Source organism: Danio rerio, chromosome 18 (genome assembly GCF_052040795.2).
Source record: "Danio rerio strain M-AB ecotype USA chromosome 18, GRCz13ab, whole genome shotgun sequence".
Classification (NCBI taxonomy): Eukaryota; Metazoa; Chordata; class Actinopteri; order Cypriniformes; family Danionidae; genus Danio; species Danio rerio.
The window spans coordinates 10,415,001-10,438,763 of NC_141038.1; the positions used below are offsets into that span (position 1 = coordinate 10,415,001).

Genomic DNA, 23,763 nt, shown 5'->3' on the forward strand with positions numbered 1-23,763 from the left:
TCCTTTAGACTTCTGTCTGTCTCTCATGTACACTTTCTCTGACTGTCTCGCCTCACTGTCTCTCCTCACTACATCAGCAGTATATGAGCCAGTAACACAAACTAACCTCGAGTCTTTTAAATCTTGGATTCCTTGACTCATTTAGAAAGGCAGAAGGCTATGCATGTGCTTCTGTTTAAAGACAAGAACAAAACTTTTATTTTTCTTGCTTGCCATGCAATAGTAGCTATCACAGTGCTTGTGGTTGTTTCAGTGGTTGCTATGGTATTGTGATGTGGTTGATAGGGTGTGGTTGTCCTACAGCATGTGTGTTGTTTTGGTTTCTCATATTGCTCTTCTACTGGGTCAATTTAGAAGAAGATATGAAGACCATCTGATCACTTAGAAAAGCAATGGCATACATCAGAATTTGAGTTCACATTTGGCAGGGCGCTTTACTAGTGGCATGTTATGTACATCTACTGTGGATTGCAAACTCTAATTTTAAGAGTTGTGTTAAATTTGACAAGCAAAATCAATCTCAAGTGATTTAAATGAGCGTGTTCACGTGTTTGACCAATCTCAGGGATTGATACAAATGTAATTACAAAAAAATCCTGTTTGATTCATTACAATTGTTAGTTTAAGTTTTTGTGAAGAAGTTAGAACAACTAACTTCTCTGCTGAGGATTAAGAGGAAATTATAAAAAAAATATCATGAATTGTATTGGCTGAAGAAAAAACACAGGTCTTGCTACTAATATTTGAGACAGCAGCTGATAAGTTGATTCATAAATGCATCCAAAATCAACTGAACTTATTAAACAATTATAGGGCTTAATAATAAGGGCTTAAAAGATGCCAAAGATGGTAACCCCAAACCAGATTATACATCTATATCTAAAATAGAATTTGATGTATTTCCATCTCATTAATGTTCTTAATAAATAAATAAATTAACTGAAATGTTACTTGAACAGAGATTTACTCTAGGTGTATCTACAGTACATTTACTATTGGTGATTCTAAAACATTTGCACAAAGGTCCCATCCAGCCCTGCTTAGCTTCAGTGGGTGACCATGTGAGAGTTGCAGAGCGCTAGCTGACAGTTGACCAGAACTTGGGGTCAGACACTAAATGTAAATAGATTAAAAAGGAGTAAATAGATGTTTCATAGAATTGTTTATCAAAAAGAGTAAACACACCACAAAAAGATGAAAATTAGACTTAATTATTCAATGATAACTAAAGCTGAATGTTTGATTGAGAACGCAGAGACAGCCAAAAATGGATTTAGTATCTTTAAGTTAATATTTAAATATTTAAATATTATAATATAATATTTATGTGCCAAATTGTACCCAAATATACTTACATTCATTCATTTTCCTTCTGCTTAGTGTCTATTTCAGAGGTTGCCACAGCGGAATGAACCGCCATCTATTCCAGCATATGCCCTTCCAGCCACAACTCAATACTGGGAAACATCCATACACTCATTCACACAAATACACTACGGCCAATTTAGCTGTATTCAATTCACCTATAGCGTATGTCATTGGACTGTGGGGAAAACCAGAGTACCCGGAGGAAACCCACACAAACATGGGGAGAACATGCAAATTCCACTCAGAAACGCCTCCTGATCCAGCCGGGACTAGAACCAGCCACCTTCTTGCTGGGAGGCGACAGTGCTAACCACTGATCCTACATACAACATACAAAAAAATAATTTTATGTACATTATTTAAGTTGTTATAATACACCTGAAAGGCCATGCACAGCATAAAACATAAAGCAGAGTAATTGGTGGTTCATTCCACTTTGGAAACATCTGATAAATCAGGGAGTAAGCTGAAGTTTAGCGAGTGAGTAAAGTTGTGAAATAAATGAGAACTATTTCATTAATGTTTTTAGTTCTGAAAAATAATGGATAATTGATCTTGGAGATGTAAAATGTACCCACAATAGGGTATATGCAGAAGGACTTTTAATTTTCAATCAGTCAGCCTAAGTACTTACAGTGATTTTACATTTGAACAACTAAATGAATGCCTAAGTCTATTTAATGGATTTTATTTTAATTACATCATCGATGCTTTAAAAGGAACCATATAAAAATTTAAAAAGTCACATTAACCATTCACCAGAATCTGAAAGAGTTTATCGGTAGGGGAAAAAAACACTACTTATGCAAATACCCTTTTCCAGAATCACCTGTATGTCACCTAAATCCAAGCTTTTTACTAGTGCTGTTTAGGTGTATGAAAATGACATCTTTAAATGACTGGCTGACATGTGTCGTTCATCTTTGTCTCCCTCAAAGGGCTCCTGTCATTGACTTCACACACCTGAATACTCTTGATAAAAATACACAACATTGTCCAGCACATCGTTTTCACAAGACACTAAACCTACCACGATCCACCCCTTCATCACCTGTGTGTGGGTAACAGTACAGTTTCTAATCCGCTCGCTCCCAACACAGCTAATTGACAGGAGACATTATCCCAGCACTTTGTCTGCTCTCCATTACGGCTATGGAGGTTCCTCTCAGGATGTATTGAATTACCCATAATTCCCTAAAGCTGTCACTCACAGAGAGACAGACATAGTGTCAGGTATTCCTGGCATATAATGAGGTTTGGGAATGTTGGCAGAGAGGAATTTCTTCGCTCTTTCTGCTCTCTCTGTTATTAGATATGCACCTGGCTTTCCTTGAGCTAAGTGCAGGTAAAACGGTTCCTCCTTTAAAGATGAGAAGGGGGATTAAAACGTATGCTTAAACATGGACTTGGCACAAACAAACAGGTCTGAGGACAAAGTATCACCTTTTTAATGTTTGCAGAGCACAGTTGAAAGTCTATTTATGGTACTGTTTCCTCTGTCTAACATTGGCGATACTTGATACTTCTTTTGAATCGACTTTACCATAACAAGCAAAGCGAAACGATGCATGATGATAACCTTCATAGGCGGCTGTGGGTATTAAAAAAACTGCCTTAAATCAAACTTAGAGTTCGTAGGAAACAGTTGTTGAGGATTATAAATGAAATTGGAGATTGGATCGGTATGACATCGCCTATGTGTCTCCTTTTCGTGCTGTGTTTAAGTTGAGGCCAAATGACTGTCCAAAGTGTCATGCGAATACTATTCAGCAAGTTCAAGCAAAGGTCCGCTTTTCCATTGGCTCCATATGCAAGCTGTCAGTCATTCAGTTATATCCTGAGGCCGATATTATGTTTTCCCTATAAATGGGGGAAATGCGATTTTACATATGTTTTTGTTATAGGTATTAGGTGGGTTGTATACACATTACCGGGTCACAGAGTCGCATGTACATTGAAAGTGGAGTTATGACTGAAATAAATGGTGCTTTTTGTAAACGATTGGCTTTTTATGTTAGTCTGGGCGAATTAATGCATACATTGGAGATGTCATCACGTTTATTTATGCACTGAAAATGCTTAACATAGTGATAGTGTTGATTTATTCTTTTGGTTTCTCAAGCATTCGTCTTCTGAGAAATTTGCATAGCAATTTCCATTTACAGTGCAGACATAGAAAATATAACACTCAAAATGTATACTTCCAGTACTTTTTGTGAATGTTACGTAGAGTATGATCAAATTATCATATTCTGTATTAGGGAATGGCATTAAAATTATGCTAACATCATTTGTAGGCTCCAGATATAAGTCTCAAGACAGCGTTAAGTTGTTTTAAGGTGTGATAATACTTTGGAGGATTGATTGAATTAAAGTAAACTTTATCTCAATTGTTCTGTTGGTGTGGTCAGGTTTTACCAGTGCCATACAAACTCTGGTGCGCAGTAACCATAGATATATTTAGACTAGATATCACATACTGAGCATGCGTCAATAGTGCTGCCACATTTGTACAGTGCTCCCAGGAAAAAAGTCATCAAAACCCACTAGTCAAGGCTAAAGCTAATCTGAAGATGTTGGACTTTAGCTCTGTGTATGGATGTAGTGACAAGTGAACAAAGAAAACAAAGCAAAAGTGCAAAACATTTCATAGGTAAAATTTTGTTTTTTACGTTTTTGTATGTTAAGAACTTTTGTGCCCAACAAGTCACATTATTGATGATAATACATTCTCTTACTGTACTGACCATGAGGCAAAGTAGCACCAACTTGCACTAAATTCTAGGCTTAAGTAAGAGATTGTTGAAAAAATCAGCAAAAAATATAAATTAAATATGACAACAAGATGCTGCGGTGCCAGAAGCTTGTATTATTGTCGGCTAAGTTCATGAACATTTTTGAAATAACAAATAGGGGTGGCTGAAACATGCGTCTAAATGTGCTTACTGTCCAACCTAAATTATAAAAAAATAAATGTTATACCATTTAGATCAGAAAGATGGATGTACAAACTACACATTAAGACGCATAGATATTGATAGTTCACACGATTCATTAATAACGGAGATTCGTTCACAAACGAATCGCTCCATCTGTTAGAATTAGAAGTGAAAGCTAGTGTTTCAGGACACAGATTCAATCAAATTTAACAGGGAGGGAGAATAATACATTTCCATGCACAAAACACACGCTCATTGTCGTCAATGCTTCTTATCACTTATCAATCGAAATACAAAAGTGATTATTATAATTATAATTTTTTTAATTAAAAAAAAAATATTTGCATACTGACCTCTGGGAAAATTCCTGATCATATACTGTCTATGCACAAATGTGTAAATATCATTGCTCCGGATGGCCAGTCTTTCACTGCACGTTGGTCTCACATTCATTTCAAAGGAGCGATATCCTGTACTAAAATGGCAGCTGTATTGACACATTTCCCACCAACAAAGTGAACAGAAAGTGCTGCAAAGATGGTTCTTGATCTATTTTACATGGACAAAGGACATCTAAATGAAAAACGGGACATGATGTCAGAAGATGAAACTTTAAAAAGGACAGAATGCTAAAAGTTTTTTTGTCATAGTCCCCCATTGGTACGATGGCTCAGTGGTTAACACTGTCACCTCACAGCGAGAAGGTCACTGGTTCAAGTAATGGCTGGGCCAATTGCCATTTTTGTGTGGCATTTGCATGTTCATGGGTGTTTCCTAATGGGTTGCGGTTGGAAGGACATCCGTTGCGTAAAACATTTGCTAGAATAGTTGGCAGTTTATAATGAATGAGTGAATGAATGAATGAATGAATAGCTCCCCATTTAGTTAGGTCAAAGATGACCTAAGCCCTAAGCAAACCAGGACTTTTCCTGTTTTTCCAGGACAATTTCCAGTTTTGGTGTAGACTAAAAGAGAACACAGAAAAACTATCTAAAAATGTAAAAGCACCCTTATCTTGCCATGTTAAGATCACACGATCATCTGTTACTGATAAAACTTTTACTAGTAGGTTTCAGTAAAACTTCCAAGCCCAAGAAGACAAACACAAACACAATCTTAAAAGGTGCTATTTGAAGTAGATCCAAGTTAATGTTCATATACCGATGAATGTAATGTTTAGATTTTTAATGTTAGTTTAAGTGTTAGTTTTCAGCATCAAAAGTTCTTAGAGTGAAGATAAAATCCTATAATGCTATTCAAAAGAGAACATCAACACAGAAAAAAAAAAAAAAATTTATTTTACTTGTTAATTTACACTACATTCATAAATTTGTTGGCAAAGACTATTTTTAATAACTCTGGCAACCACTGCCGCAGCAAATATTATTATTTGATTTACTCCAGTATAAAGATATGCTGTTTGTTGCCACTTATACTTTGTGCAAACATCGTCTACCAGTTAAGTATAACGTAAAAAAAAATCGGTGTAAATACTTTGTTTTTTTTTTTTTTGTTTTTTTTTTACACAAAGTAAAAATAGCCTTTGCTTTATTTAGAGTAATTCAGCTTCAGTCATTATAATACAATTAAAGTCATGTGGAGTAATAAATCACAGCTGCCAAACTAATTTAGCTCCATTTGAGTTCAATCAAAACAATGTTTCTATTGTCTCTGGCAGCAACTAAACTGCATTTCTGTTTGTCATTATAACATTTTGCTTAGGTTTAAAATGTGTCCCTTTTAAATGTATAAATCAGTAGCTGTTCATCTGGTGTACATAATCCTCAAAAGTTTATTATGATAAAATTTATGGAGGACAAAACCTGCAAAAACAATAAATAAATAAATAAATAAATAAATAAATAAATAAATAAGTAAATAGATGCGCAAATATATAAAGAAATGAGTAAATAAATCCATTAATTCCTTCATAAAAACAATAAATGAATAAATATGCAAATATATAAATAATTCGCAAATTCCTGCATAAATAAGTATATAAATAATTAGTAGTGAAGGCAGGTTAATAATTAAATAAATTACACAAATATTGTCCTTTCAAACGTTTATTTATTCTTGAACGTAGTTTTGTATTTATTTTTCCTCGCCACTACGTCACTACGATTATCAGTTTAGCTTTTTTTATTATTCCCCCAACATTTATGTAATTTATTTAAATGTTTACCCGCCAACTGGTAATTAATTATATATTTATTTATGCAGGAATTTTATATACATTTTTTTATTGTTTATTTATACAGGAATTTATAGATTTATTTATTATTTTTGTATTTATTTATTTATTGTTTTTGCAGGTTTTGTCATCCATAATAATTAGACTAAGGCTGCATAAAATATTAAATACAAAAAATTTATATATCTGCAATAGAACATTTTAAAGGTAATTCTAAGCGGTCAAATGATAGGCTATTATTTACCTTCTCTAAAAACCAATGTTGGTCTTACAGAGTCCAACTGCGACCTCGAACTTGATATGAATGTCTTGTGATGTATGAAGACAAATTTTCCTTGTATGTTATGATTATGAAAACATAACATGGCCTTGGTGTCTGTGTGCTTTTGTTGATGTAAATGTTATTTACACAGAGAAGAGGCTAACCCTTACACCCCTCAAGACCCCAGCGAAAAGATTGACCTCTGCCAAGAATAACACAAATACGTAACCTGAGCTCATAATAATGAACTTGGACTGACCTTTTGTGAAACTAAATGGTAAAATAATGTAGTGGACTGTCTGTGGTAGGTGTAGGAGCCCGTCCAGGAGATGTTTGCATGGCACAAAAGCTTTAATGCCAAAGGAGTGGATAAATGTGTTTTGTTGAGGAAGAAAACATGGGAATGAAGTTCTATTGTTTGATATATGAACTTACAAGACTCAGGCATTACCCAAGAGGCCTTTTGCTGATATCCTTGTGACACTTGCTCTCTGAAATCACCCCCTCAGCTCCTTTAAATCTGCTCTACATGTCACGAAAGCAAGGTTTTCCATCATAATCAAAGCTATCTTTGATGTCTTGTTCTTTAAATAAACAGACAAATCAGACTTATCTTTATGTGAGACTTAGAGATTTGTCTGTCTGCTGTGTTTCTGCAAATGTTCAGCAATTGAGGAACATTCTTTAGTGGCAATGTATGACTTTATCAGACATGTCTAAAGAATACATAGACTGTGTTTTAGTAAATGTGTTTGCCGGACAGTATTTGCATTACATTAAATTGAGTGACCGATATTCAACAAATAATTTGTCTGAAACACTGTCATAACCTCCACAAAATAAAGAGACAGCATTACTCAGTAGTGATTTGTGATCTGACAGTAATTGTCTTTATTTATTACTAAAGATGATGAATTCTAGTTCCAGAGTTTGTTGCTTTGGAAAAATGGGTGCTTTAAAAGATGAATATAGAGGCAACACTTCTCGGTAGGGATTTTACTGTAAACACGCCAAAGCACAGCAAGCTGTCAGCACACTCAAACCCTCACTGAGAAGTCTTAATTCATTTCCTTTAAAGGGCTAGTTCACTTCAAAATTCAACACACTGGTGTTGTTCCAGTCCCGAAGGCCCCTTTTTCTTTTTTTGCACCACAGAAAGAGAAGTTTAAAAAAATGCTCTGCTTGCTCTCGTCCTGTTTGACCGGCTGTATTCCACATGTTATAGTGGTTTACAATACATTTAGGTAAAACAAATATTGGTTAAATAATACAAGGTTGTTTTTGTTTTTTCTCCAAACCTAATGTAAACTCCCAACATTTGTCTAAAATTATGGAACAGTCTGGAACAGATTCTCAAACAATATCAGGATATTAATCAATTTAAAATTTGTATAAATTTATATTATAAATTAATATAATGATGAATAGAGTTGATTAAAATGGAACAGAAAGAGAAAGGTACATGTATGATGAAATTTCAGTCAATGGCTGTTTGCAATACTATTTTTTTTTTTTTTTTGGTGTGTGTTGCAAAATGCAAATGAACAAATGGAATCAAACATATAATATGTCAAAGATGCCAAAAGGATAAAATACAATTGAAGTCAGAACTATTAGCCCCCCTTTGAATTCTTTATATATATATATATACATATATATATATATATATATATATATATATATATATATATATATATATATATATATATATATATATATATATATATATATATATATATATATATATATATATATATATATATATATATATATACATATATATATATACATATACATTATATATATATATATATATATATATATATATATATATATATATATATACATATACATTATATATATATATATATATATATATATATATATATATATATATATATACATATACATTATATATATATATATATATATATATATATATATATATATATATATATATATATATATATATATATATATATATATATATATATATATATATATATATAAATAAAAGGATGTTTAACAGAGCAAGTAAATTTCACAGTATGTTTGATAAATTTTTTTCTTCTGGAGAAAGTTTTATTTGATTTATTTTGGCTAGAATAAAAGCAGTTTTTAATTTTGTTATGAACCATTTTAAGGTCAAAATTAAAAGCCTAGGCTTTTTTTAATGACTGTCTACAGTACAAACCATCATTATACAATAACTTGCCTAATTACTCTAACCTGCCTAGTTGACCTAATTAAGTCTTTAAATGTAAATTTAAGCTGTATAGAAGTGTCCTGAAAAAGATTGTCAAATATTATTTACTAGAAATGAGTTACTAAAACTGTTATGATTAGAAATGTGTTGAAAAAAATCCGTAAAACAGAAATAGGGGAAAAATAAACAGGGGGGCTAATCATTCTTCAACTTCATGTAAAGCTGACTGTATATCCCTTATGATAAAGGAAGAGACATGTGAAAGAAGAAATAAGTTGAAGAAATAGACAAATGATGTGTGTTTTAATAGGGTGGGGAAAATAATAAGTTTGTGCTTCATCCCACTCCATTTCGACCATGTTGAAATGTATTTTGTGTCAAGAAATGTTTTGTGTATGATTTTTCTGTTCGTAATAAATAAATAAATAAATAAATAAATAAATAAATAAATAAATAAAAAATCTAATTAAATGAGTGCATTATAAATGGACAACCAGGGTGTTTGATTTTTTAAACCATTAATCTTTTGTTTTCTAAAAATAAAGAGTAAACTGCATTAGAACAACACCATGATGAGTAATTGATGACTTCATTTTAATTTAATGATTTAATTTCTTTAAGTAGATCTCCATTAACCCACTAGTTGGTTGTTGGACAACAAATGCAAAGTCTTTCCATCCACTCTTTCATTCATTCATTTGCTTGTTCCTTTATTCAAAATAATGGGACCGTTTTGAGAGCTACTGCTCTGGAGTGTGTGAATCCGTGTTCTTCGTGATTCCCTGCCGAAGCAAATCTCCTAATGAAGACGAACTACTAGAGTTTTCTCCGAATTTCATGGCACTCTTTTGCCTAATGAAGCAGAGATTCAGACATGATCGTCGCCCCAGCCTCTCACAATTCAGAATACTGTTTGTTATTCAAGCAAGAATGGGAGACGTGGACAGAACAGACGAGGGATGGTGTGAGAAAATAAAAGAGAGGCATTTGAAAGAGGGCTGAAAGTGGCCGTCCTCATCAAGCTGACCTTTTGTTTAGAGACAAACAGATTTAGAAAGCATGCGTGTTGGTGGACAAAAGAATAGACTTGAATAGAGCAGCAGCTGATGCGGGGCTGCTAAAATGCATAGACATGCCTGAAAGAGACCACAGTAAAGCAGCTGAACATTCGTTTGGGATTTAATAAGACCTCAGACGCACACACACACACAAAAGCACACACCTCCCACAATGATGCTCTGACACTCCCTCTATCTAACTGTCCACTCCATCACAGGCCCACGGCTGCAGAAATCTCCTCGTCCATCATGAAGACTGCAGGGGAGCCGGACAGACGGAGACAGAGGAGACAGGTCAGGACGGGACGGTTTTCATGTGCTTGGTGGTCTACATCAGTGATGCTCTTCTTCTCTCTGCCTGAGGGGAACTGCATGAAGGAAAGTTTGCCAAGAGTTAAACTCGGCTACAAAGGTAAAGTTTATTTAACATTCCATTTAATCCCAAAGTTAAAGCTTTTCAAAATAATCTGTTCATTATTTGGTGTTTTGCCAAATTCTGCTGTATTTATTTGAAACATCTGCTGGTATGTTTGTCATTTTTAAAGGATACGTTTTGAAGTGCATGTTGGAGTGTGATGAGAGGTTTACAGCTCACTTGTATGAGGTCAATATTTAGACTGCACATCTGACTGATTGAGTGTACATAGGGGATGTGCGGCATATCAGTAGCAGTACGCAAGCTTTGTGTTGTATTTACTTCCAGGACACATACTTGGATGGACTGGATGATAATATATGATGTAAATATGTTTTGATTATAATTTAAGATGATTTTAGTCACTGTAAAGCTTTAGAATTCCTTGAAATAATAATGTTTGTGTATATCCTAAAAATACAGTATGTTTGTATTTTGCATTTGGACACTGTCTGGAATAAGCTCCCACACACGCATCAGTGTTTTCAATTAATTATCCTGTACTGTGATGATTAATATAAAGTGCCAATTCCACTTTATCAAAATGGGCTTGTGGGTTTGCGGGTTGAGGTGCAAATGTTTGTGGTACAGTTTAACTTTACAATTTACAGTATTTTTTCACAGATATAATGTATTTTTTTAATATTAATAGGTTATCAGTATAAAATGTAGTTGTTGTCCTAGTCACATCAGCAATATGCAACAAGTGATAAAAAGAAAATTTAGATTTTTTTCTGGAACAACACGCTATATAAAAAATATTGCTGCCTTATTTTTTTGTAATTGAATTAAGTAAACTTTTCTAGTCATCTCAATTACAAAAATTACAATTACAAAAAATAATAAGATAAACTTTGTATAAGCTAAAAAAGTTAGTTGTACCATGATTAATTTAATAAAATACGTTAAAATAATAAAAAAAAAACATGTATTGTCATGACTTTCAGTGATATCTCACAGCAATTTGTAGCTTTTTGATTTAGTAGCTAATTCGTATGACTTTGTATCTCATTCTTACAATTAAGTTTGATTTGCTGGGTTCGGACGCCTACTTTTAAAATTGTACAATTTTGTATGAATGAATTTGTATGAATTAGCCACTAAACTGACAAACTGTAAAATAGTTGCGTTTCCTCGTAAGATCAGGCTGTGACTTTTTGTCATATCAGTGCAGTATGTACATTAATGATAATCTCAAGTACAAATTATTTGCTTCATTTAATGTCTACATTTGTAGTCTCTAATGTTAATTTTAGCCATACTGAAAGCGGTCTCATTCAATATGTACTTTAAATAAGGCTAAATCTGTTTATATTGATAACATCTATTCATTATAATCATCCAAACATTCATTATAGTTGCTCATAGCCTCATTTTTAACTTGAACTTGTATGCTGCCACTTAGCAACATCTAAAACACTATAGCAATGGTTTAGCAACCACCTGACATTGTATAAGCAAATTAAATAGAACCCCAAATCAGAACAAGTTCCCACATATTAAAAAAGAAAGACTGGCCTGCTTGCAGTCCCGACCTGTTTCCAATAGAGAATGTGTGGTGCATCTTGAAGTGCAAAATGTGACAACAAAGACCCTGTGCTTTTGCACATCCTAAGACTTGTTTGCAGGAAGAATGGGACAAAATTACACATGAAACACTTCATCACTTGGTGTCTTCAGTCCCTAAACGTCCTAAAAATGTAAGTGTTGTGAAAATGAATGCCAAAATTACAAAGTGATAAATGCTTTACAGTTTTAACTTTTTTTGAAATGTGTTGCACCAAAATTGGAATACGTGTTTATTTTGAAAATGAAAACAATAAAAAGTCAAAGTAAATTTAGAAATCACTACTTTCTTTTTTTATTTGTGTGATCCATACTGTCCCAACCTTTTCTGATTTGGGGTTGTAATAGCACCACTCACATATGAATGCATTGAACACCTGCATTTATTTGTTTGAGTGCAGAACTGTATGTTTAGCTGTGTAAGAACTTCTAAAACGTAATGAGAGGTTAAAGAATGCCATGCCTATTATGGTCTGGGATTTTACCCAGTACCACACTGTAACTGGCCACTTCTCTTGTGGTATTTGCTAACCACTGTTGCATGCTGTGAGTGTGTTCCCTCCCTTTACCTGTGGTTGTGTTTGATCGCTCCACTGCAGCTGTGGCTTCAAAGGTTTGATAAGTCAATAAGGCGTTAACGCTCTGATCTCAACAGTGATCCCTTGAGCAAAGCACATTTTAGCTTATCACTGGAGTTACGCCGACAACACTGAAGTAGTGCCACACGCTCAAACACACAGTGAAGATAAACTCGGGATGCTATAAAATGAGTGAGGCGTAAAATCAACAACTGTTAAAAGTAACAGCATGTAAGTGCATTGACACGTGCATTGTTAAAAGTCATGCATACTTTGTCCACTCCTGTAGACACATGATAAATCTGCACTGAGCTTTACAACATCAGTTGGATTCCACTGATGGATTCATGAACATGTTTTTGATAGTGTCGTCAAGTGATAAAGTATCTCCTTAATGTTCTTTCTAATCGACAAAAAGTGATAAAAGTCTCCGTTTGTTTCTTTACTTTCACTTTAGCGTTCAATTCCTGCCTCGTTTTGAGAAGTTGACTGAATGGAGTGTTTGCTTTATGCCACCGAGGGAAGTTATAGCTCCCTAAAAACTGACCCACAGCAGGTTAGCACTACTGAAACAGACCTTCATCCATATCAGGAAACTCGCGCCACTAAAAATATGAGTGACTGTGGTGAGCCGGCTGTTTATTTTCAGTTTCTCTAGCATAAAATCCTGCATGCTGTGCGTCGGTTTGCCATATTTTAGAAGTTGCGCTGTTGGGAATGTGACGTGAATGAGAGCAGAGAACAGACAGATGCCTGGTTTGTACATTGACAGAACTTTTTCCTTTTAAAGATATTTTCTTGAAAGTTTCTACAGTGAAAATCAATACAAGATGTGTTTTGTGAATATTTTGAGATATTCTTCTGAAAGAAAAAATCACACAATGCATTGTATTTTATCAAAATAAACAGTTGATGTCAGAATTATTAGACCACCTGAATTATTAGCCCACCTGTTTTTCCCCCCTCAATTTCTGTTTAATGGAGAGAACATTTTTTCAACACACTTCTAATCGTAGTAGTTATATTAACTTTGTTTTTCTATTTTTTATTCAAGATTTCTAAAGTCATACAGCTCTGGATAAGTTAAAATAGTGACTACTCTATATTTAAAAGTCTCCTTTGTCGTCTTGACAATACATAAAAAACGAAGCAACTGACGTAACATGATTTTTCCACAGAATTCACTTTTTTCAACTGCGAGTTCACAGCGCGAAACGGCAAAAATGCGAGGCGCAGCAGGCGGTTAAAACGCGAGGTGCATAGGGCACATAAGCAGCACACAAAACACTCACTGCCTCTAGTAAATCATTTAAACGATGCCTCTCTCGATGCATACAATTGCTTTGGTGTGATTGGCCCCTAATAGGGCTAATAATTTTGACCTTAAAATGGTTTTTAAAATACTAAAAACTGCTTTTATTCTAGCTGAAATAAAACAAAGAAGACTTTTTTTCAGAAGAAAAAAATGATCAGAAATACTGTTAAAATCTCCTTGCTCTCTTAAACATTTAGAACAGTGGTCACCAAACTTGTTCCTGGAGGGCCGGTGTCCTGCAGATTTTAGATCCAACTCTAATCAAACACATCTGAACAAGCTAATCAAGGTCTTACTAGGTATACTTAAAACATCCAGGCAGGTGTGTTGACGCAAGTTGGAGCTAAACCCTGCAGGGACACCGGCCCTCTAGGACCAAGATTGGTGACCCCTGATTTAGAAAATATATAAAGAAGAAAAAACTAATTCAGAGGGGGGCTAATAATTCTGACTTCAACTGTACTAGTACATTTCCCTTTCTTTCTTTCTTTCTTTCTTTCTTTCTTTCTTTCTTTCTTTCTTTCTTTCTTTCTTTCTCGTGTAGATAATATTGGACAGAGAGTTACTTTTTGTATCATAAGTTTTCATTTGTATTGTAATAAGTGTATACTTCATTATTTATTATTATTATACTTCTGTATTTAGTATGATCCTGTATTTTTTTTGCGTAGTCAAAATTGTAGGTCTATCAAGAACAAATATTATGCAGATAATTACATTTTACATCACTTTTTGCCGTTAGTGTATACATTTTAGAGTGCAAATTTCCATTCAGTTAAAACTTTAAAAGTTATAAGGAATCTATAGTATAAACATTAACATTAATATAAAATGTTTTTGCTAAAATTCAATATACTGGAAGTCCAAATAAAATAAACAAATTTTCTGGCCTCATTGAAAATATTTTTTCTTCTGATTATAAAAATAGCACTTATATTTATTAATGGCATTGGGAACTTAATGTAATATGTTGTCTCTTAAAACCTTTTTGACACATTGATAATTCAGAATTTTTTTTAATGAATTTAGATATTGTTGTATAACTGGATTTAACATATTTTACCTGAAGACAAATAAATACCACTGCACTATTTTTTGTGAGATGGAGATTAAAAGATTATCCGATCGTTTCAGCTACAGCGAGCAGGTCAGTTTGATCTGTCTTCCACTCCATGTTTGGTGCGGTTGGCTAGGATGCAGAAGTACAGTCTTTCACAATCCATCATCTGAGCAGATGCTCTCATAAAAACATAGACGGCGTTTCTGCATCGGTGCACTCTTTAAAAACAGAGTGTGTCATTATCCAGAAGAATGCAGGACTCGTGCACACCTCAGGGTTCCTCTTGTTTTTTTTTTTTTTCCTCTTAAAGCAAGGGAACATCTGATCTGCGTTAGATACATCCCATAATGTTCTCTGGAGTCAACTAAAATATCCTTTCTGTCGAAACATCACTCCGAGATGACAATGTCCAGTAAAACACATCAAAATGTTATCTTAAGGTTGTGTAAATATTTCTATTAAACACAGACTCCCTCAGCATAAAGATCTTGAGTTGATCGTTTTATGAGTTTGTTATTTTTTTCTTGTGTTCGACATATAGTGTACATGCATGATGGCAAAGACATGCATGACATAGCGTTCTGCAAACACAAAGCTTTGTTTTGCAATAGGAACTCAAAGTATGCTATACAATAAATTTATAACCAGCTCCCAGTTAGCTGGGTCTTTCTAAACAGATGTAAAACAACCAGGTTATAAATACAGCCATGCGTCTCTCTGATGTACTGTACACAGTTACACTGGTTTCCATTAGTTTGGCTCTCTTCCCAAACTTTAGGCAGGATATTGATTACACCTAAGAGTGTAATCCTTTACCGTCTGAGAAATCTTAAAAAGAAGTCTATGTGACATTAGTTTTTATATGTGTAGCTTGGTTTCGGGTCAACAGCCTTAATTTGTCATGGCCTCTAATTGTGCATTACTTCATAGGTTTGTATTTCACTCATCAGCCTTTATGCTTTGCATTTGCCTGAAGATAAATGTTGTACCTGCAGTGCTGTAATGGTTTGCAATGTGAAGGTTGAACTGTACAGCACAATGTAAAGATTGATCTGAACGGACAATGCTTTCTTTATGTTTCCACTGGGAGTCTGTGTTGCTTTTAGGAATAATTATTAAGTCACCGCGATCAGCAAACCGCAGAAGTGTGCCATTAAACTGTTAGCTTATGAAACTGGAATGAGAAGTTCTTATTGGAGTCAGTTCACTCTGTTGCCATTTTGGCAGTGTCTTTTCTGGTCATGGAAGTAAAGGCCCTTTGTACTCTGAATGAAGCCATTTTCCAAGCTTTCAATATAACAGAATATAAAATGGAATTATTATGTAGCAAATTTAACTTCATACTTAATTTTGCATTTACATACTTACTTTTAGTTTGTTCTTTTTTATTCTTTTTGGATCTTCAGAAACATTTGCTACCATAGATTTCACATCCATATATATTTTTTTAAGTTTGGTTTAAATATTTAGGATTATAAGGAGCCAATTTTGTACAAATGACCCTTACGAACATCACTACTGTGTATAAATGACGGCTGTTACATTTAAAAAATGTGTGATGTTGTTTAGTACTGCAATACTAATATTAATTACGCTATAACATTTCCCTAGAAAAAATCTGCTTTTATTGGCTATGTTTTTAAAGAATTTATTTATTTTATGATATTAAAATAAACAGGTAGGTTTTTTTTTCAGATCTAATTACTTAAAATTCAGACTAAAAACTGTGTCATGGTGCAAACTGTGTCACAGGGCTCTATTTTGACGGTCCATGCGCAGAGCGCAAAACACAGGGCGCAAACGCTTTCAGGGCGTGTCAGAATGCATTTTTGCTAATTTAAGGACGGCAAAATCTGCTTTGCGGCTTGGCGCATGGTCTAAAAGGGTTGAGTTTATTTTCTTAATGAGTTATAGGTGTGTTTTGAGAATAAACCAATTAGAGTCTCATCTCCCATCACCTTTAAGAGTCAGCTGCGTCGTGCCAAGAGCGCATTCGCTATTTACAGGGCGCAAAGTAAGTCTAAGTGAAAAAAAATGAGCATTTCACTAGCATACAGTTAACAGTTAACAGTTTTTTTAACAGAAAACTGTTAAACAGAGCATCTACTGCGTGAGAATGAGAGACAATGGATGTTCTTTCACTTTCGCTCTTGGATAGGGAAACCTTTACGCAAAGACATCAATTAGTCTATAAATAAATAATTGCATTTGTTAAGCGCAAATATTCATTTCAAAACTATTTCTAAATTCAGTTCTAATTTCCAGCAAACGAATAAATGAACAATAAAAACGAAGTGTGCTCAAAAACCTGAGTTAGGCTATATCCTAAAACACATGCTGTGCCCCATATGGTCTAAAACCATACAGGTGGGCAAATCTAAGCTTGTTTTAATAAAACAAATATAAATATGGATATAATAAATAATACTGCTAATAATAATAACATTATACAAAACCCAATTGTTATGAATGAACTGAAAAAGCCTCCCGAGATGAAGAAGACATAAAAGCAGTGATTTTTCATATTTATGTGGGCTATAATAATATGTTTTGTAATATTTTAATCCTTTATATTTATATCCTATATCTATTCTTTAGTTAAAGTTTTTCATATGTAATGATATTTGCCTATTGCTCTCTTGTGTGTATTAAGCAGTGTGTAAGCGAGGCGCCGGAGTTTAGACCGGGTTTGTTTTGGTCTAATAAAAAATCTATTGTAGTTTCTCAAAATAGCAACGCGCCAGCAGTGCGCCTCAGAACGCCTTCCTTTTTAGACCAGAAAGCCTATGGGCACACATCTGAGCGCAAATGCATTTGCTATTTAAACAGCGTAGCGCAACGCCTCAAAACGACTCTTGCGCCAACCTGAAACTACCAAAAGACTATTGCGCCACGCCTTGCGCCATATTGCGCCGGGTGTATGATAGGGCCCATAGTGTTTTTAAAACATGTGTTGGCATTTTACTCTCTCGTCTTACACTCTCTCTCTTGTCTCCTGCCATAAGTATTCATTTTCAGCTCTAGTTAACCTTTGGGCCACTCCAGCCAATAGTAAAGCAGCAACTACTGGGGAGGTGGGGATAAAGATACTAAACCCAACTGACAATATAATATTATTGCAAAAACGATAATTGTGCTATATATTTTGCAGCCCACTACTGTATATTTTAAGACGTTTATAAATGTAAAACGTAAAACAAAAATCTGAACTTATATACAATTAAATATGTATATGAATTATATACATAAAAAAATGAAACCTAACTCGTTTTGTCTTACTCACAAAAGAAGGTATAAAACAAATATTTGATGAATATTGATGTTTAATTAGCATGAGTTGTTCAAACTACTAGCAATAATATATTTTGTCCCTTCTGTTGGTCAGCATTGGCCCTCATCCACATCTAATGTATGCAGTAAATCAACTTCCATATATAATACATAACATAATATTATTATATAAAGGAAAGATTTAATGGTGAATACATTGTTAGAGTATGTTTTGTCTTTATTGCTTTAAAACTGCCGTATTGTTGCATTTTCTCCCATTCATTTCTGTTATTGCCTCCTCCTTATGCTGTCTTTGATACTACTTAATAATCTTTGTAATGGAGAGACTTTCAATGAAAAGTTTAAATAATTGTCTAACAGTAATTGATAGACCACTAATGTGAGGGCTTTATTCCCCTGAGGGGTCCAGAGAAATCTCCAGAGCTCTTCTTTGCTAAGCTGGGATCTTTCAGCAGGCCTCTGTCCTAAAACTGTTTGCAGAGCAGATTAGTGTCATCTAGTCAGGCATTAGGATGAAAGAGGTATTATTTAGGAGAGGATTTTTTTGTCTTATAAATATTGATCAGAAATGACCTGTCCTCGACCCTGAACCTCAAGAAAACACATAGTTAAGTCCTAAGATTTATTCACCTTATTGAGTTTCTATACTCAGTACCCCAGCGCCACATGATTCAATACTAATGTGCACTCATATACAAATCTGATATAGGGCAATCTATGCAAATTGCATTCAGGTTTATATTTGAATTTTGCACATATATAATTTATGTCATATATGCAACATTCATTCATTCATTCATTTTCTTTTCGGCTTAGTCCCTTTATTAATCCAGGGTCGCCACAGTGGAATGAACCGCCTTATCCAGCACATTTTTTTACGCAGTGGATGCCGTTCCAGCCGCAACTCATCCCTGGAAAACATCCATACACTCATTTACACTCATACACTACGGACATTTTAGCCTACCCAATTTACCCATTCCGCATGTCTTTGGACTGTGGGGGAAACCGGAGCACCCAGAGGAAACCCACACGAACGCAGGGAGAACATGCAAACTCCACACAGAAATGCTAACTGACCGAGCCGAGGTTTGAACCAGCGACCTTCATGCTGTGAGGCGACAGCACTACCTACTGTGCCACTGCCACCGCATCGCCTTAAATGCAACATATAGTTTGTAATATTGCAAAAATTGTCACTTAAGCATATATATTTAGAAATATTTTCCCATTTTTTATGACTGAATGTTCAAATATAGTTTATATATAGGGCCCTATATGCACACACATAAGTTAAATCTCATTACTTTTAACATACATTGACATATTTGTATTTCCAATGGTTCCAATATAGAGAGAGTTTAGGTTCCCCAACAGTTATGAAAGGTAAGCCCAGCCAATTTTTAAGAAATTAATTAAACATTGGAAATGAAAATGAAAACCAGATAAACAATTTCATTATAAAACACTGTTTGTAAAATATCTGCAAAAATTGAAACAAATTTTTTTTTTCATTTTCACTGTGAAAACACATCCACCCTGTCATATCGATAAATAAGCTGAAGTTACCGATTTAACATTTTAATTTTACTGCATTTCTGGGTCAAGACTGCCAATATTAAAAAGAAAAGCCAAACTGAAAAATAAAATACAAACATAATTTTTAAAAAGCTTTAAGCAAATTTTCATTAATCATTATTTTTCAATAATCATTACTGTTCAGGTGAAGAGATATACTTGATTATAAATAAATACAAATAATTAGACTAAAACTTTAAATCTAATGGTGGCCAAAGACTTTTGCGTAGTACTATATGTTGAATATATGACATTTTTTAAATATGTAAAATCCAAATATGAACTTGTATGTAATATAAGTAAATTGCATATATTGCCATATCAGATTTCTATGTGGGCGTCCATGGTAGATAACGAAGGCTAAGAGATACCTGTAAAGACGGAGATGAAGAAATGCCAAAAAATGAGTGGCTATGTGAAATTCAGAATTCAGAACTAAACAAAAAAGAGATTTGGAAAACACAAGCAAATCTGCAGACCTGCCTTCAATGGCATACACTGCCAGATTTTCTTGCTTTAAGGCTGCTGGCAGATGGATATGTTTGTGAGCATGGAGAACAGAACATAGGGTGGAGAAACGTTCGGATTGTGTCCAAGTCTACAAAGACCATGCATCGTGACGTGTTTCAAAAATATCTCAAGAATTATGTATCTAGAGAGCTTGGTTATTACGCACCGAAGAGAATACGAACAAGGATTAACAACGTCACCTTTGCAGATTTCATGTTGGTGTTGATAGCCTGGAACGATTCTGCGTATTTGGGTTATCTTGACAGCTTTTGGCTTACCTTTATTCAATGTGCAAACCGCAATCTGAACCGCATCTCAGCTGTCTAAGCGACTAACCAGCATTTATCCACAAGAATAACAGAATGTGTCATTGCTCCCTCAGAGAGATCCAGAGGTGAAATATGAAACGTCCAGCAAACGAACCATCCAGCTAATCTGCCGTTTCGCTGACGTGCGAGAAGTGATAGGTGGAGCAATTATATCCAGCTGAGGCTCATGGCAGGTGAAATTAGGGCTAGATGAGGGAGGTTTTAGGATGTTAAGGAGAAGCGTGAAAACTTATCAGGGTGGAATCTGAACACACAGATGACAGATAGCCCCGAGGTTATGATTACAGTATATCATAGCGGATATGGAGATAATGGTGCCTCTCAGTGTGTTAGACGTGTGAGAGATTATAGGCAGAGGGCCATAGGGGAGAGATGATAAACTTTTTGATTTATTATTACACTTCACAGTTATGCACATAGTCAATTTCACAGAAACGCGCATACAAGCCATTTATTTTGTTTTTAAATATCCTCTCTTGGGTTGGTGGAAGCACCCGCTCAATCACTTGCAATTAGTGCTGGAAGACTTATGCCGAGTTCAGACTGCATGCCGCGATTTTTAATTGCCTGAAATCACAGGCAAATCGGTACTCATTCAGATGAGTTACAATCACAAAGTATGAACTACCGAAGATGCAATCAGAGAGAATTGCAGATGAATCGACACCTGTTCAGGGCTCAACAATAAGGACTGCCCTATGGCCCGGGGCCAGTGTGAGAGACGCTTGGGACAGTAGACAGGATTATTACTGGCCCGAATGGGACAGTGCCGCCTTGTCACTATAAAGTTTGATTTGCCTATGACTATGCCAATTGTGTGCATTTTAAGCTTGTGCTTTTTAGTCTTAAAATGCTTAAAACACCATATTGCTTTTCGGATCCTCTCATCTGATTTGATGTTTTAAACATGATGTTTCTGTAACCTGATAACAACCAGTACAATGAAGTAACGACAACATGGCCGCAACATCAAATAATGAGGCTAAAGTATCTGTTTTGTTACGTCTTGAAAGCAGAGATTTACATGAGAACACAAGAAAAAAATTAAGCAATTATTTATTTATTTATTTATTTATTTGTTTGTTTGTTTGTTTGTTTGTTTGTTTGTTTGTTTATTTATTTATTTATTTATTTGTACAATATGCCAGTCAGCCACCTTTTGTTAAATAATTTCGAACTGCAATAAAATACCTCCACATTTTCCATAATGCACTTTTTGTTTGCATACGTAGCACTGAATTTTGCTCATGCATTTATTAACATTTTTTTATATTGAAATTCTAGATTCACAGATGTTATTTTTGACACATTATTTAAAATATGTAGCTAAAATTAAATGAAAATTTTGGCAGGGCAAGTAAAAATCTGAACCATTGCCCTGATTGGACCAGTAGAAAAAATACTTAGCATTGAACCCTGCCATCATATATTTGGCATGCTAAATATCTTCGAATATCGATTTAAATCATTCCGTATGAAATGTGTTCTGATTGAAAATAACATTGGCGACCACCTACAGCCAATGAGAGAGCAGCATCCACTAGTATGGGTATCTGTGTAACCCCAATAGTTTTACACCAACCAACCCGATTTGAGCTGGGATCGAACAAGCAACTTTCCACAAGGGAGTCGGTTGCTCTACCAAGGAGGCCAAAGGAGGCATCTGTATACATTTATCTACACACAGCTATAGTTTATAGGTTCAAAATGCATAGCATTTTGTCAATGTGTCAGATTATATTGTTTTGAGTTCTTCATTTTTGTTTTGTTGTAAACAAAAAGCATGTCATACTACAGTACATGTTGCTTCCTGACTCATCATCACTTACTATCCTAAACAATGTGTGTGTTTATAATAATCTTGAGGAACATCGTTGAGAGGATAGAGGGAGTATTATTGTTGCTATTGCTTCACGATCATTCCTGTACTAGGTGTATAATTCCACCTAGTAACACCAGTACCAGTCCATCTGTCATTTGTAATGCCATGTTTGACAGCTGTGTATAGAAAAGCTGTGTACAGATGTCAAGGGGTCACAGAACCTGTCATGGAGGGCTGAATGTAAAAAAAAAATCATTAATGTGCTGGTCTTTCTGTTTGGAAATTGTGAAGCATTCCAGATGTGGTGTTGGACTGGTTGTTGTAGACTATGACACACTATCCAATCTTTGCACCCTAATATGCCTATTTATGTTAAAAATCAGAATAACACTCTATGTGTACAGATTGTGCCAACATTTGGTTGAAAGCGTATATATAGTCTGACCCCAGCAATAAGAACTGCATGAAAATGTACATTTCCATTATTTAAGTACAATACTTATACAGCATTTATTAATCCTTTTTCAACATTTACTAATGCAATATTAACTCCAAGTTGTGCTTGTTACCATTAGTTAATTTACTGTGAGTTAACAAGAACTAACAAATAACAACCTTTTTCCATTAGCTAAGGTTCACAAAGATGTATTGTTCGTTGTATGCTCATGTTAGTTGATACATGAACTTCAGATTGGAATCTCTTCTGGCTGCAGTTTTTGGACCTAATCTGATCACTGTCTAGGATTAACCATTATATGGTTTGCTTCAAAAAATGATAACCTTTTCTTAACCTCAAAGTGGTACCTGATCTAAATTATTTTGTTTGTCTAAACCTGTGTTTATACAATAGGTTCGTTCAGTGATGTTAAATATTGTTCCTGTCTTGATTAAAACCAGTTAATTCAGACCATACCATTGTAAGTTCACTTTTTCAATTTAGAAAAAGCACATGTAATAAGGATAATTTACATAATAAGGACATAATAAGGATATTTATGTTTTATTTTTAGCAAATTAGGGGTGAAATTTAGGGGAAATATATATAAAATCAATATATATATATATATATATATATATATATATATAAAGATAAAAGAGTTCATGTCCTCACATAAAATATGATCACACATCTGATATTAGCCCAACTATGTTCTCTTAATACATAAATGACTGTGGTAACTGACATTTTGACATACATATATATGCATGTGTCTATTCAAGGTGTGACACGGTGGCTCAGTAGTTAGCACTGTTGCCTCACACCGAGAAGAT

The 23,763-nt window shown here is 34.4% G+C and overlaps 1 protein-coding gene across 1 annotated transcript in view; it reads left to right on the forward strand.

The window, feature by feature from the left end:
• sema3d (sema domain, immunoglobulin domain (Ig), short basic domain, secreted, (semaphorin) 3D) overlaps positions 1-23,763 on the forward strand; it is a 67,365-nt gene that overhangs the window by 4,821 nt on the left and 38,781 nt on the right. Inside the window, exon 2 of the mRNA NM_131048.2 lies at positions 10,246-10,439. Coding sequence (NP_571123.2) covers positions 10,277-10,439 — 163 coding nt within the window. The 5' untranslated portion in view covers positions 10,246-10,276. The remainder of the gene's footprint in view (positions 1-10,245; positions 10,440-23,763) is intronic.